This window comes from Leopardus geoffroyi, chromosome C2, assembly GCF_018350155.1.
Source record: "Leopardus geoffroyi isolate Oge1 chromosome C2, O.geoffroyi_Oge1_pat1.0, whole genome shotgun sequence".
Taxonomy (NCBI): domain Eukaryota; kingdom Metazoa; phylum Chordata; class Mammalia; order Carnivora; family Felidae; genus Leopardus; species Leopardus geoffroyi.
Window position 1 is genome coordinate 71,111,005 of NC_059333.1, and position 16,354 is coordinate 71,127,358.

The 16,354-nt window shown below is 36.0% G+C and overlaps 1 protein-coding gene across 2 annotated transcripts in view; it reads right to left on the reverse strand.

The window, feature by feature from the left end:
- The window catches only part of SNX4 (sorting nexin 4), a 69,997-nt gene that overhangs the window by 22,561 nt on the left and 31,082 nt on the right, over positions 1–16,354 (reverse strand). For both annotated transcript variants that reach the window (XM_045502368.1, XM_045502367.1), the window contains 2 exons: positions 15,749–15,821; positions 5,470–5,531 (listed from right to left, as the gene is read on the reverse strand). In XM_045502368.1, coding sequence (XP_045358324.1) covers positions 5,470–5,531; positions 15,749–15,821 — 135 coding nt within the window. The remainder of the gene's footprint in view (positions 1–5,469; positions 5,532–15,748; positions 15,822–16,354) is intronic.

The following is a 16,354-nucleotide window of genomic DNA, read 5'->3' on the forward strand; positions in this document are numbered from 1 at the left end:
ACTAGTGAAAATATAAGCTAGTTCTATAAGCACACATGGGAATGGCCCTTTGGCCTACCCTATATTGGATCAAGTGCTGTAATGCAGGTGGAAACTGCAAAAAGCCCAGGAACTCAAGAAGAGCACAAAATAAACTCCTGACGTCCAAAAAAACTAAAAAAAGAAAGAAATGAACAGCAACATGTGACATGAACATATTACTAAATTCATCCTATTTCCTCTCTGTGCACCTCATTCCTGCTTATTTCTTCCTTATATTTACACACACATATATATATAAGTCATGTAAGTGTATGTCTCGCCAGTTGCCTTCTTAACATGTACAGTCTTGGGATGCCTGGGTGACTCAGTCAGTTAAGTGTCCAACTTTGGCTCAGGTCATTATCTCATGGTTCACGAATTCCAGCCCCACGGTGGGCTCTGTGCGGACAGCTGAGAGCCTGTTTCGGGTTCTGTGTCTGTCCCTCTTTCTCTGCCTCCCCACTTGTACTCTCTCTTTCTCTCTCTCTCAAAAACAACACCTGTATATCAATTAAGAAACCAATCAGCCCAAAAGAAAAAAAAAAAGGACAAAAGATATGAATAGATTATGAAGTAGGAAAAAAAAGGGCTGTTAATCACAAGAAAAAATAATTTGACATCAGTTATAATTTTAAAAATGTAAATTATAACTGCAGTAAAGAAACCATTCCTCATCATCAGTATGATACAGACAAAAGTTTGCTAACATACTGCTGAGTAATGGTGTAAGAAAACAGATATTAACACTTTTTTGGTGAGAAGTTAACAGCTTCTATACAGGGCAATTTGGCAGTATCTACCGCAACTACAAATGCAATCATCCTTAGAGCCAGTAACAACACTTGTAGAATTTTATCCTACAAACATATTCACACACATGTGAAATGACATGAACAAGAATATTTATTGTAGCAATGAGTAAAATAAGACTAGAAATCATTAAGAAGAAATTAAATAAATTATGATCCTCTTCTTTAATAAAACTCAATGCAGTTATTTACTGATAACAATCTATCTCCAAGAGCAGCTCTTAAGTGAAAAAAGGTTAAACAAGTGAACATAGTGATGTATACAACATGCTCCCTTTTCATGTTTAAAAACAGAGGGAACATGCCTGTGTTTGTATGTTAATGTATTACAGTATTACACTTTACTAGGGGGATACATAAGAAACCAATAGACTGGTATTAGCTATCTCAGAGGAGAACTGAATGGTTAGCAGACAAGGGAGACTTTTCACTGCATAAGCTTTTATCCCTGTTGAATTTTGTGCCATATGGAATGTATTACCTATTCAAAAATGTAAAATGAATGTTGTTGTTTTTTTCTTCCTTTAGAGAAAGAGAGAGAAAGACAGTGCCAGGGAGAGGGGCAGAGAGAGACAGAGAGACAGGGCTCGGATCCCATGACCCTGGGATCATCACTAAGGTGAAATCAAGAGTCAGATGCTCAACCGAATGAGCCACCCAGGCACCCCAAATGAATTATTTTTAAATTAATTCAATCAAAAGGACTTATAATGGAATATTAGCAAAGACATTTTCTTATAAAGAGCTTCGGATAATATTTCTAAAATGTAAGAACCAAAATAATACACAGGAAAAAAAATCACAAAAGGTTCAAAAATAACCAAAATATGTAATATACGGTATATAAGTAGATATTCTAATTTACACTAAAATTACCCAAGACTGAAAAATTCATCTTGCAAAATCCTTCAGAAACTATAAAGTAATACCAAGAAAGAAAAAAAAGAGAAAGTCACTAATTATTTAAAATAGAATCTTCTTGGGCATTCTGCCAACAAGGTAAAGGGCAGTGGTCACTGCTTCAGAGTAGTTTCATTTTTATCTGCTCAATATATTGGACTTCCTATTTTTTATCGAAAGAAATACTTTAAAACAAAAACTTCGAAAACTACTATAGGACATCTATTAAAAACAAAACTTCGATATTTGAAGGAGCTGAGAGGATAAACAAAACACACAAGGCTTTAACCGTACTAATCAAGAAAAAAAAAGATCAAATAACATCAGAAATGAAGGAAGAGAAATAAAAACCAACACCACAGACATAAAAAGAATTATATAAGATATTATGAAAAATTTTATGCCAACAAACTGAACTAGAAGAAATGGGTAAAATTAAATGGAATCAGGAAGAAATAGAAAATTTGAACAGACTGATTGCTCACAATGAAAATGAATCAGTAAAAAAACACTCCCAAGAAACAAAAGTCTAGGATCAGATGGCTGCACAGGTGAATTTTACCAAATATTTAAGCCTGGGTGGCTCAGTAGGTTAAGTGTCTGACTCTTGATTTCAGCTCAGGTCATGATCTCAAGGTTGTGAGATTGAGCTCCATGTCAGGCTCTGTACTGACAGTGGGCACCTACTTTTTCTCCCTCTCTCTCTCTACCCCTGCCCTGGCTCGTACACATGCACATACTCTCTCTCCAAATGAACATTTTTTTTAAAAAGAGAGTTAGTACTTATTCTTCTCAAACTGTACCAAAATAAAAAAGGAGGGATACAAAACCAGATACCAAAACCAGACAGGTACTACCAAAATAAAACAAAACAAAACAAAACAAAACAAAAACCCTGCAAAACTACAGGCCAATACATACCTCTGATGAATATAAGTGCAAAAATCTCCAACAAAATATTAGCAAACCAAATCCAACAATACATTAAAAGGATCTTTCATCACAGTCAAGTGGAGTTTATTCTAGGGATGCAAGGTGGTTCAATATTCACAAATCCATCAACATGATACATCACATTAACAACGGAAAGGATAAAAACCATATGATCATCTCCATAAATGCAGAAGAAGCATTTGACAAAGTACAACATCCATTCGTGATAAAAACTCTCAAGAAAGTGGGTTTAGAGGGAACATACCTCAACATAATAAAGGCCACATACAAAAAAATGCACAGCTAACATCATACTCTATGGTGAAAAACAGAGCTTTTCTTCTAAGATCAGTAACAGAAGAGAGAGGTCAACTCTCAGCACTGTTAGAGTACTGAAAGTCCTAGCCACGACAAGCAGACAAGAAAAAGAAATAAAAGCCATCCAAATTGGTAAGGAAGAAGTAAACTTTCACTATTTACAAATGACATGATACTATATATAGTAAACCCTAAAGACTCCACCATAAAACTACTAGAACTAATAAATGAATTCAGTAAAGTCACAGGACACAAAATTAATATACAGAAAACTATTGTATTTCTATAAGCTAATAACGTAGCAGAAAGAAAAATTAAGAAAACAATTCCATTTGCAACTGCACCAAAAATAATAAAATATCTAGGAATAAACTTAATGAGGTGAAAGAGCTGTCATCTCTGAAAACTAAAACATGAATGAAAGAAATTGAAGATGACACAAATAAAAAGATATTCCATGATCATGAATTGAAAGAATCAATATTAAAATGTTCCAAAATACCCAAAGCAACCTAGATTTAACATAATCCCTATAATACCAAAGAGCAGTTTTCACAGAACTAGAACAAAAAATCCTAAAATCTGTATGGAACCATAGAAGACCCTGAATAGCCAAAGCAATCTTGAGAAACAAGAACAAAGCTGGAGGTATCACAATCCCAGATTTCAAGATACACTACAAACCTGTAGTAATCAAAACAGTATTATGGTACTGGCACAAAAACACAGAGATCAATGGAACAGAATACAGAGTCCAAAAATAAACATATACTTGTATGGTCAATTACTCTACAACAAAGGAAACAAGAATATACAATGGAAAAAAGAGTCTCTTCAACAAATAGTGTTGGGACAGCTACATGCAAAAGAATGAAATTGGACTACTTTTATTCACCATCCACAAAAATAAACTCAAAATGGACTAAAGATGTAAATATGAGACCTAAAATCATAAAACTCCTAGAAGAAAACATAGGTAGTAACCTCTTTGACTTCAGCCAAAGAAACAGTTTTCTAGATCTGTCTCCTCAGGTAAGAGCAACAAAAGCTAAAATAAACTATTGGGACTACACCAAAATAAAAAGCTTTTGCACAGTGAAGGACTAGTGAAGGACTCAATCAACAAAATGAAAACACAACCTACTGAATGAGAGAAGATATCTGCAAATGATATATCCAATAGGGGTTAATATTCATACTATATAAAGAACTTATACAATCCAACAGCAAAAAAACACAAATAATCCAATTAAAAGTAGGCAGAGGACCTGAACAGACATTTTTTCCAAAGAAGACATACCGATCGATGGACAACAGACAAATGAAAAGATGCTCGATATCACTCTGATCATCGGGGACATGCACATCAAAACCACAATGAGGTATCCCCTCATGTCTGTCAGAATGGCAAGAAGTAACAAGGGTTTGTGAAGATGTGGAGAAAAAGGAATCCTCCTGCACTGTTGGGTTGCAAATTGGTACAACCACTATGGAGGTTCCTAAAAAAATTAAAAATAGTATTACCATGGGGCACCTGCGTGGCTCAGTAGGTTAAGCATCTGACTCTTGCTTTCAGCTCAGGTCATGATCACACAGTTCGTGAGTTTGAGCCCCATGATGGGCTCTGCAATGAGAGCACAGAGCCTGCTTGGGATTCTCTGTCTTGCTCTCACTCTGCCCCTGCCCCGCTTGCATGCTCTTCCTCAAAATAAATTAATTAACTTAAAAAAATAGTACTACCATATGATCCAGTAATTCCACTACTAGGTATTTACTCAAAGAAAACAAAAACACTAATTAAAAAAGATATATGCACCCCTATGTATATTGCAGCATTATTAATAGCCAAGATATGAAAGCAACCCAGTGCCTATCCATAGAGAAATGGATAAAGAAGATGTGAAATAGATATATATATATAAATACACATAAATGTTTATAAATAAGTATATAAATATCTATCTCATATCGTCTCTATCCATTGTGTGTATGCGTGTGTGTGTGTGTGTGTGTGAGTATATGTGTATATATAGAGAGAATATAACGTTAAGTGAAGTCAGACTGAGGAAAATAAATACCCGATGACTTCACTTGTATGTGGAATTTAAGAAATAAAACAAAGAGAAAAAAGACAAACAAAAAACCCCCAAACTGTTAAATACAGAGAACAAACTGGTAGTTGCCAAAGGCGGGGGGGTGGGGAGAATATGGGTGAAATAGGTGAAGAGGGTTAAGAGGTACACTTATCTTGATGAGCACTGAGAAATGTATAGGATTGTTGAATCATTATATTGTACACCTGAAACTAATATAACACTGTATATTAATTATACTTGAATAAAAAATTAAGTAATTATGCCATAACATACAAAATAAATAAAAACTTAACATCTACATTTCAGACCCATAAATTGTCAAGAATTATAGTTGTCAGGCAAAAAGCTAATCAGAGCTAATCATTTATTTTAAAAGGTCACATAATGCTTACCTGAAAACTCGCCCATAATTCCCATGCACTTTATATACACCATAGAGTCGATCTGCTACTCTCTGGAATAAATTTTTAAAAGAGATTACTATTAGGTCAAAGTTATATACAGATTATTCTTTAAAAAGATGTCATCTTCATTTAAAAAAAAAAAAGCTTAGTACAATAAACTTGAAAAATATGAAAAAGAAAAAAATTTCCCAAAGGCTCATCATGAGGTTGGGGAGGAACTAGCTCTATCATCATATTTATGTAACTGCTTTCATATATATATATATATATATATATATATATATATATATATATATATATATATATGTGTATTTATTATATATATATAAAAAGAACATATAAAGATATATGTTTTAATTATTGCTTTAAAATTTCTTATGTTAAAAGTGGTAAGGGGCATCTGGGTGGCTCATTTGGTTAAGGGTCAGACTCTTAGTTTTAGCTCAGGTCATGATCTCACAATTCGTGAATTCAAGTCACACCTTGGGCTCTGCACTGCTTGAGATTCTCTCACCCTCTCCCTCTGCCCTTCTCATGCACTCTTGCTCTGTCTCAAAATAAACAAACAAACTTAAAAAAAAAAAAAAGGGACAATATTTTTATCCAGCAGGTCAATATTACATTTAATAAATACGACTTTAAATAGCTGCATAAAATTCCACCTAGCAGTGTATACAATATATAACCACTCCTTGTTGGATATTTAGTTATCCCTAATTTTTTCAGTAGTATACATAATTTTGTAATAAGCACCTCTGAGAGTAAAGCTTTTCCCAAATTTCAGATTGTTTCCTTATGAAAAAGTCCTCAAAGTGGAATTTACCAGGGTAAAAATATAAACATTTTCAATTTTATTGATAGTTTTATACATAAGTGCTGAACACATACAATATACTTCTATGCTACTTTATCACCATAATGCTTTCTAACACATTAGATATTTTAATAACAGAATTATAATTTAGATCTAATTATAATTAGATAAAGATGAAATATACACTGTGTAGCTATTCACACAAATTTTACAAAAGACAAAACACCACATATGATAATTAATACTTTACTCTCCTGCAAACTATCACGGACATGAACTGAAGACCAAAAGTAATCCCACATAAAACCCTAAACCCTAAAAAAAAAAAATTCTCAGTATACAAAAAAATATTCTTGGTTACACAGTTTCTAAACGTAAACACTGAGGATAAATTACCTTATTTGTTACTCAAACATCTGAGGAATTAGGCATTAACCATACAACAAATCCTAACCCTTTCAATACCTCAGCTTAAAGTGAATGAACCAGTATTATAAATACACGGAGCAGATGTAAGAAGAACATAAACTGTTTTCCATCTCTTCTTGGCTTGCTCTAAAGGAACATGTACATACCAGACTAGAGAGCAATACACTACAGGACTGCAGCTTGTTTCTGTAGTCGTATTAGAACATTCAGGTTACCATTGTATACGGCTGCTTTCATAGCAGAACTGAATAGATTTGACATGGATCGTATGGCCCAAAAAGCTGAAAATATTTACTATCTAGCCTTCTAGTCTGCCCACCTCTGCACCCGACTCAAGACAAAGCTTGTAGTCTTCATTCTGCTTGAAACATTCTAGAGTCATCCCCAGACCTCTCAACTACTTTCTCTAGGATGCTATTTCCCAATTATTTCTGAGTCCTATAGAGTGTCAAAGGTCGTTTACTTAAAAAATTTTTTTTTAATATTTATTCATTTTTGAGAAACAGAGAGAAACAGAGCATGAGTGGGGAGGGGCAGAGAGAGAGGGAGATTCAGAATCCAAAGCAGGCTCCAGGCTCTGAGCTGCCAGCACAGAGCCTGACTGGGGCTCAAACTAGTGACCTGAGCCAAAGTCAGACGCTTAATCGAATGAGCCACCTGGGCGCCCCAGTTGTTTACTTTTTTAAAGTGATTCCATCATCAAGTAAATTTGGGAAACATTGAGGTAATAAAATTTAACCAGTAAGAGTTTTCCTTCCTATAGAACTTTTTAGCCCTTTAATACCATATATTAATCGTAACTATTCAAGAAAGAGATGGTTTGCACTAGAAAAAATACAGGACTGGCATTTTAGAGAATATAAAATGGAAATGCCATTCTAGGACACTAATTTTTCTAGATCCTTGTACTTAAAAAAATTTTTAATGTTTATTTTTGAGAGACAGAGACAGAGTACAAGTGGGGGAGGGGCAGAGAGCGAGGGAAACACAGAATCTGAAGCAGGCTCAAAGCTCTGAGTTGTCAGCACAGAGCCCGACGTGGGGCTTCAAATGCATGAACTGCGAGACTGTGACCTGAGCCAAAGTCGGACTTCAACCAACTGAGCCACCCAGGGAGGGGGTGGGGGATGGGGGGTGAGGGGTGGTTCTTTAAAGATCAAACCTCTTCTTGAAAGCTGAGTGTTTTATCAGAAGATATTAAGTATGGAAGAGAGGGAGAGAGCTTAATAAGCAACCATGTAAAAACAAACTGCAAGAAACTTAAGTACAAATGCAGATCCAAAATAAATGTTCAAAGATAAAGTTTGTGGATCCCAATTACTTAAAAGCTTATTTCTTTAAAGTGTATCACTCTTGGCAGCTGGTATAAAAGGAGGTTCTACCAGAGTAATTAGAACTCTGGAAAGTATTTTGGTCCACAGAGTATGCCCAAAAGAGGCAAGAGTCTTCCTATATTAAAAAAGATGAGGGGCGCCTGGGTGGCGCAGTCGGTTAAGCGTCCGACTTCAGCCAGGTCACGATCTCGCGGTCTGTGAGTTCGAGCCCCGCGTCGGGCTCTGGGCTGATGGCTCGGAGCCTGGAGCCTGTTTCCGATTCTGTGTCTCCCTCTCTCTCTCTGCCCCTCCCCCATTCATGCTCTGTCTCTCTCTGTCCCAAAAATAAATAAACGTTGAAAAAAACATTTAAAAAAAAAAAAAAAAAAAAAAAGATGAGCAACCACATGAGGAATTACCTACCCACGAACTAGGCAATAGACACTTAGCAGTTGTTATGGGACCAACAATGTTTCTGATATCAACTATTCATGGAAACAAATGGATCTAGCTAACTAAAACATGAAATGACTTTTATCTAGATCATTAGGCAGTGGGAAAGAAGAACCAAAGAAAAACTACTAATCAAAAATTATCATTTCTAGAGAAAAGGAAAAAAGAAAAATGACACAGAAATAAAACAGGAATAATTAAAACCTAAAACCATATTAATTCATCGGTCATTGGTAATCAAGAATTTTGGTGCCAGGGAAAAGGGGCTGAACCCAATGATTTAGTCCAGACTGCTATTCGATTTCATTTCTGTTGACAAATCTTTCTTTCTGAAAACTGACCATCTGACAACTGACATGAAAAGAGTGACACCTAGCATATTCAGTGACAAAAGAAAAAATGGAACAGACTCATTCAATCATTCTACCCAGCTCGGAATCATTTGGAACTGTAAGAATGCCTACTCTATCCTCACTCAAGTAGTAGCTAATTAAATGTGAAAAAGGACACTTTTGGGACATTCTATTAGATGATCTTATGTTGAAAATCTAGACATGCCTAGCTTTTCTTTTCTTTCTTTCTTTTGAACTATCTCCTAAGGATTCAAGATTATGGGATTTAAGACTCTTGATACTTACTGCCACAACAGTTTCCAAAGAGCTGCACGTTAATATTTTATACTGCCACCATCACTAAATAGTTCACAAATACTAGACATTACCATCTTTATGACTACAAATCAAATGTTGAGTGGTATCTTAATAGCTATAATTTGCATTTTTACAATATTAGCAAACTTAAACATTTTAACAATTAAATTTGATTTTTCCCTAAAGAGGCAGCAGATATTGTAATAGGAAATATGAGATTTGCAGTCAAACAAATGGGGAGTTCAAATTCCAGCACCTTCTCACTTTAGGGTTTAACTTTGGAGATTTATTAAACCATGCAAGCCTTGGTATCATATCTTTCTTTTGGAAATGTGGAAATGACTTTCATCACATGACTTTGTGAGGATCAAATGACATTTGTTAGGGTCCTGGCTATAAGCAGGATGACTCAATGAAAATCTGTTCTCTTCTCAATCTTGAATTCATGTCCTCTGTCAATAAACTGTTTGTAGGCAGTTAAGAGCATGAGCTCTAGAGTCAGACAGACAAAAGAGGAAATTCTGGCTCCACACATCTATTATAGTGTGGTACCACTTTAATTTCTTTTGCCTCTGTTTCCTAATCTACAAAATGGGAACAACAATAATATCTATCTTTAAGGACTATTGTGGGAACTGGGCAAGAATATTATGTGTGAGCACTGGCTGATATACAGTGGTAAATATATGTTAGAAATCAGTATTATCTTTTTGTTGTTGTTTACAAAACACATTATTTCATCTGAATCTCATAATTCTATGAATAAGGCACCTTCATATAACAAATATTTAGTACCTACTATGTGCCACGCATATATTCCCATTTTCCAGCAAAGAAACTAACCCTGAAAGGTTACTGAATTTGTCGGGAGGACCCAGTAAATGGCAGAGACAGGTCCAAAGCCAGCTCTTCTTGGTCCAAGGCCACCCACCCTTTCCTGTTGTTCTGTTTTGATGTCTTAAATATTTAAGTTTTTAACCAATCTATAACTTATTTTTTGTCTTTTCTACTTTGAAAAGAATTCTCCTTGACAGAAAAGACAATCAAATAATTCTATTTTTTTTTTTTTTAACGTTTATTTATTTTTGAGACAGAGAGAAACAGGGCATGAACGGGGGAGGATCAGAGAGAGGGAGACACAGAATCTGAAACAGGCTCCGGGCTCTGAGCTGTCAGCACAGAACCCGACGCGGGGCTTGAACTCACGGACCGCGAGATCATGACCTGAGCCGAGGTCAGCCACTTAACCGACTGAGCCACCCAGGCGCCCCTCAAATAATTCTGTTTTCATCTGTTAAGAATTCATCATCTGTCTCAAAAAAATAAATAAAAAATAAATTTAAAAAACCCAATTCATCATCTGTCTCAAGAAGCATCTAAGCCTTCTTGACACTCTGAATGTTACAAAAGGCCCTCCCTGTGGTGCTTTTTGTGTTGTTTGTAGGCTTCTCTCTGCGTTAGGACTTTCACCTTTCATTTTTACTTTTCTGTTACTGTCCATGACTAAATAGCCTTTCTCCCCATTTTAGAACAGAGAAATTTTAGCCAATCAGGGGCACCTGGATGGCTCAATTGGTTAAGCATCCAACTTCGGCTCAGGTCATGATCTCACAATTCATGGGTTCGAGCCCCACGTCGGGGTCTGTGCTGACAAGCTCTGAGCACCGAGCCTGCTTTGGATTCTGTGTCTCCCTCTCTCCCTCTCTGCCCCTCCCATGATTGCGCGCTCTCTCTCTCTCAAAATTAAATAAACATTCAAAAAAGTTTTTTAAAAAAGAAGAAATTTTAGCCAATCAGAAAGCATCCTGTATCGTTCACTAGCATTTCTCTCATTTACTCAGTCAGAATTTCAATTCGACTTATAGACCAAGTGCTGCTTTTCTTTCAATAGCTCAAGCTATCTTTAATGTCAATAAAGTTTCTAAAGTTTTCATCAAGTTTAGAATAGGGGCACCTGGCTGGTTCAGTTGGTAGAGCATGTGACTCTTGATCTCAGGGTTGTGAGTTCGAGCCCCATGTTGGATGTAGAGATTACTTAAAATCTCAAACAAACAAATAAAAAAAGTTTAGGATAAATACCTATACCCAGAATTCTCTTACTTATGTATTACAAAGTCTTTGATGACAAAGCCGTTTTCTTTAAACATTCTTTTCACATATAAATTATTAACCAGTTCTCCCAGGCTGGTTATAATTAAATTCAAGAATCAATTTATCTTAACTATAGAGAACAAACTGATGGTTACCAGAAGGGAGGTGAATGGGGGGGATGGGTAAAATAGGTGATGGGATTAAGGAGTGTACTTGTCGTGATGAGCACTGGGTGACATACAGAATTGCTGAATCACTATACTGTACACCTGAAACTAATATAACACTACAAGTTAACTATACTGGAATTTAAAATAAAATAAAAGTGTCTCCGGTCATGATCTCACAGTTTGGGAGTTCGAGCCCCGTGTCAGGCTCTGTGCTGACAGTTCAGAGCCTGGAGGCTGCTTCAGATTTTGTGTCTGCCCCTCCCCTGCTGGCATTCTGTCTCTCTCTCAAAAAATAAATAAATAAATAAACCTTAAATTTTTTAAAATAAAATAAGCAATTTATCTGTTTTTTCAGATATTTTTAAACATAAAAATGTCAGCATATACATTCATTTGTTCATTCATTCAATGACTAGATAATGAATGTCTACTATGAGTTGGGCATTGTTCCAGGGATTTAGCAGTGAGAAAACAAAGCTGCTCTTGTGGAGCTCACATACACTAGTAGGGGAGATAATTAACAGATTAATCCAGAATACAATGTCAGATAGTGTTGTTATAAATAGCAATGACAGAATATGACAGAGAAATGACAGAATATGAAAAATGACAGAAAATGATAGAAAACTGCATCTTATTTCATGCAAGATTCCCAAGATAGATTTCTCTGAGGAGGCATCTAAGGCAAGAAATGAATGGCAAAAGAGAACAAGCCAAGAGAGGTTCTTGAAGGTGGGGCATGTGGGAAAAGTGATACAAGCATGGGGAAGAACAAATAAAAGTCCTAGGGCAGAAACAAGTTTGGTATGGTTAAAATTTCCCATAATCTTTAAAGGTTATTAAATATTAACCACTTTTAAAAATATACTTTCAGCAGAAAGTCAGACATAATCACTATTGTATCATGCCTTATGACAATTTTCTCGTTTTATGAAAGCAATCACATAAACCTCCCTTCAGGACACAATCTGACAACAGTCCTGCCTCCCTCCTTAAGGTCTCACTTAAATGCACTCCCTGTGCTTCATGGATTTTCTGAGTGTTTACCTGTTACACTCTGTTCAATTCACCACTCATCTCTGAGATTTCTGATAAATCTGAGTCTAACTGGTTTTTCTGCTTTGTCCTTTAGTTTCTTCTGGGTCTGAACACTGTTTGAGAGCTTCTCAATACTTGGGGTTAGCCATGTGACTGTGTAATAGTGTACCTCTGCCTACTCCAACTCTCAGAACTGCTGACCCTGCTGTTAAACAAAGCTTTCTACAGCGCCCTCTGCCCTTCCTTTTGGTTGAAGGCCTTTAAAAAGATAACAGCGTTAACAATCTCTATCAAAGTAACACCACCATTCTTCACAGAGCTACAACAAACAATCCTAAAATTTGTATGAAACCAGAAAAGACCCCAAATAGCCAAAGCAATCCTGAAAAAGAAAACCAAAGCTGGAGGCATCACAATCCCAGACTTCAAGCTGTATTACAAAACTGTAATCATCAAGACAGTATGGTACTGGCACAAGAACAGACACTCAGATCAATGGAACAGAACAGAGAACCCAGAAATGGACCCACAAACATATGGCCAACTAATCTTTGACAAAGCAGGAAAAAATATCCAATGGAACGACAGTCTCTTCAGCAAACGGTAATTGGGAAAACTGGACAGTGACATGCAGAAAAATGAACCTGGATCACTTTCTTACCCCATACACAAAAATAAACTCAAAATGGATGAAAGACCTAAATGTAAGACAGGAAGCCATCAAAATCCTCAAGAAGAAAGCAGGCAGAAACCTCTATGACCTCGGCAGTAACAACTTCTTACTTGACATGTCTCCTGAGGCAAGGGAAACAAAAGCAAAAATGAACTACTGGGACCTCATCAAAATAAAAAGCTTCTGCATAGCGAAGGAAACAATCAAACTAAAAGGCAACCAATGGAATGAGAGAAGATTTTTGCAAATGATATAGCAGATAAAGGGTTAGTATCCAAAATCTATAAAGAACATATCAAACTCAACACCCAAAAAAGCAAATAATCCAGTGAAGAAATGGGCAAAAGACATGAATAGACACTTCTCCAAAGAAGACATCCAGATGGCAAACTGACACATGAAAGATGCTCAACATCACTCATCATCAGGGAAAATACCTATCAAAACCACAATGAGATATCACCTCACACCTGTCAGAATGGCTAGCATTAACAACTCAGGCAACAACAGATGTTGGCGAGTATGTGGAGAAAGAGGATCTCTTTTGCACTGCTGGTGGGAATGTAAACTGGTGCAGCCACTCTGGAACACAGTATGGAGGTTCCTCAAAAATTAAAAATAAAACTACCTTATGACCCAGCAATTGCACTACTAGGTATTTATCCAAAGGATACAGGTGTGCTATTTCAAAGAGGCAAAGCACTCTAATGTTTATAGCTGCATTAATGACAATAGCCAAAGTATGGAAAGAGCCCAAATGTCCATTGACGGTTGAATAAAGATGATGTGGTGTGTGTGTATGTATATATATATATATATACATACACACACACACACACACACACACACAATGCAATATTACTCAGCAATCAAAAGGAATGAAATCTTGCCTTTTGCAACAACGTGGCTAGAACTAGGGTGTATTATGCTAAATGAAATTAGTCAGAGAAAGACAAATATCACTTTGACTTCATTCATATGTGGAATCTAATACACAAAACAGATGAACATAAGGGAACGGAAGTAAAAATAATATAAAAACAGGGAAGGGGATAAACCATAAGAGACTCTTAAATACAGAGAACAAACTGAGGGTTGCTGGAGGCATTTTGGGTGGGGGGATGCCCTAACTGGGCAAGGGGCATTAAGGAGGACACTAGTTGGGATGAGTACTGGGTTTTATATGTAGGTGATGAATCACTGGATTCTACTCCTGAAATCATCACTGCACTGTATGTTAACTAACCTGATGTAAATTTTTAAAAATTTAATAAATTTTAAATAAACAAATTTTTAAAGATATAAAGAAATAAAAAGACACAGCTTCCATAATCAGCCAGACCTCTAATTTAAATAGATTCTCAGGGCGCCTGGGTGGTTCAGTTGGTTAAGCGTCCAACTTTGGCTCAGGTCATGATCTCATGGTTTGTGAGTTCGAGCCCCACATCAGACTCTGTGTTGACAGCTTGGAGCCTGTAGCCTGGTTTGGATGCTGTGTCTCCCTCTCTGTCAACCCTTCCCCTGCTCATGCTCTCTTGAAAATAAACAAACACTAAAAAAATTTTTTTCTCATTTTTTCTAAAAAATAAATAGATTCTCGAAGGTTTCTAACATAAAAGTCAAAGCTGTATGAATTATTCTTCCAGTCTTCTGGGGTGTCTAGACACATGTCCTCTTCCCCAACCTTTCAACAAGAAGCAGTGTCTAGTTACCTTATAAACCCAGTTTCCCAGTACCCAGTTCTTGACGCTAGCCTACTAATTCTCACATGGACCTTTTATTAGAAAGTATCTTATAATTTATTTAAGAGGTCTAATGGTACTCTGAACGGTTAAACAGGAAATTGGGCCAATATAAAGACTTCAGGAAGGATTTTCTTCCCCTTATTTTAATACTTTTTACTATGGTAATCTTCAGAGAACAGTAGAATATATTTCCATTTTGCAACACCTACTACCTTCAACAATTATTATATGGCTAATCTAGTTTCATTTAAACTGCCCCCACTTTCCACTCTTCACCACTCTCATTAAAACAAATCCCAGATAATATATTCCACAAGGATTCCAATCAGCATAAATGTGATCCTAGACCTGGTAACCCAGGGTCTTTCAAAGTTTTTAGCAAGTTCTAAGGGTTCCATGTCTACCACAGCCAAACTATAGGGCTAAGTACAGTGATTATGCCTCAATTTTTAGTTTGTCATGGCAAACCATTACCCCAAATAAGTTTATTTAGGACAATTTAAGAGTACAGACACAAGATGGCCTAACATATATAAACTTTTTCACAGACCTTTAAAACAACCTTGAAAGTACAAAGATATTATTACATGTAGATCTAAACTCCCACACTTATTTATTTATATTCCAACACTGAAATGGTAGGCCTTTTCACAAGAAGTCAAAACAACCATATACAAACTACAGAGAAAACAACAAATAAAATGCTTCAAGCTGTCTATACCAGAGAACATTTCATATATTTTTTTAAATGCAGTTTGGATGATGAACACACCAAATTTAAATGCAAGAATCTGCTATTTATCATAAATACCATCCATTACTTAAAAACGTGATTAGGTGAGAAGCACATCCTTATAAATGTGCATCAAAAAGCTCCTGGGGACCACTTACAGCTCTGACTCGAAGAAGATGTGAGATGACAGACTGTAGTTCATCACTGTAGTGTTTTAGTTCAGTAAATCTCCTGAAACAGGAAACAAGGGAAACATCATTTTTTTTTTCTCATGGAAACACGTCAAAAACTGAAAGACAAAAACAGCAGTTCTTGAGAATAATGAAACTGATTCTATTTAACCATATGCTGGCCTTATGCACACACCAATACAAATTCAAAAAATTCTAAAATAAAGCAACCATATTTTCTTTTGGTATTACTAAAGACAAGAAAAATACTTCATAATTTATACTGTGGAACTGAGATAAAGATAAAAGTTATATGAAAAGTTACTTGAAAAAAAAACAGGACAAAAACTTATGGTGTTAAAAAATGTTCTGATGCAACCATAAACTCATGGTCTCTAACCTCAATCTTCATGCTGATCAATAATCTTTGTTTCCCTAATCTAGTAACTACAGTTCTGCAAAAAGACCTGAAATTTCTGATACCACCACCTATCACTCACCAACCAGGCTTCACAAATTAAACACAAGCCATTAGTAGGAACCACCTCCACCTCTACCTCCTGCCAGTAAACATATCTACATCTATTATTTCTT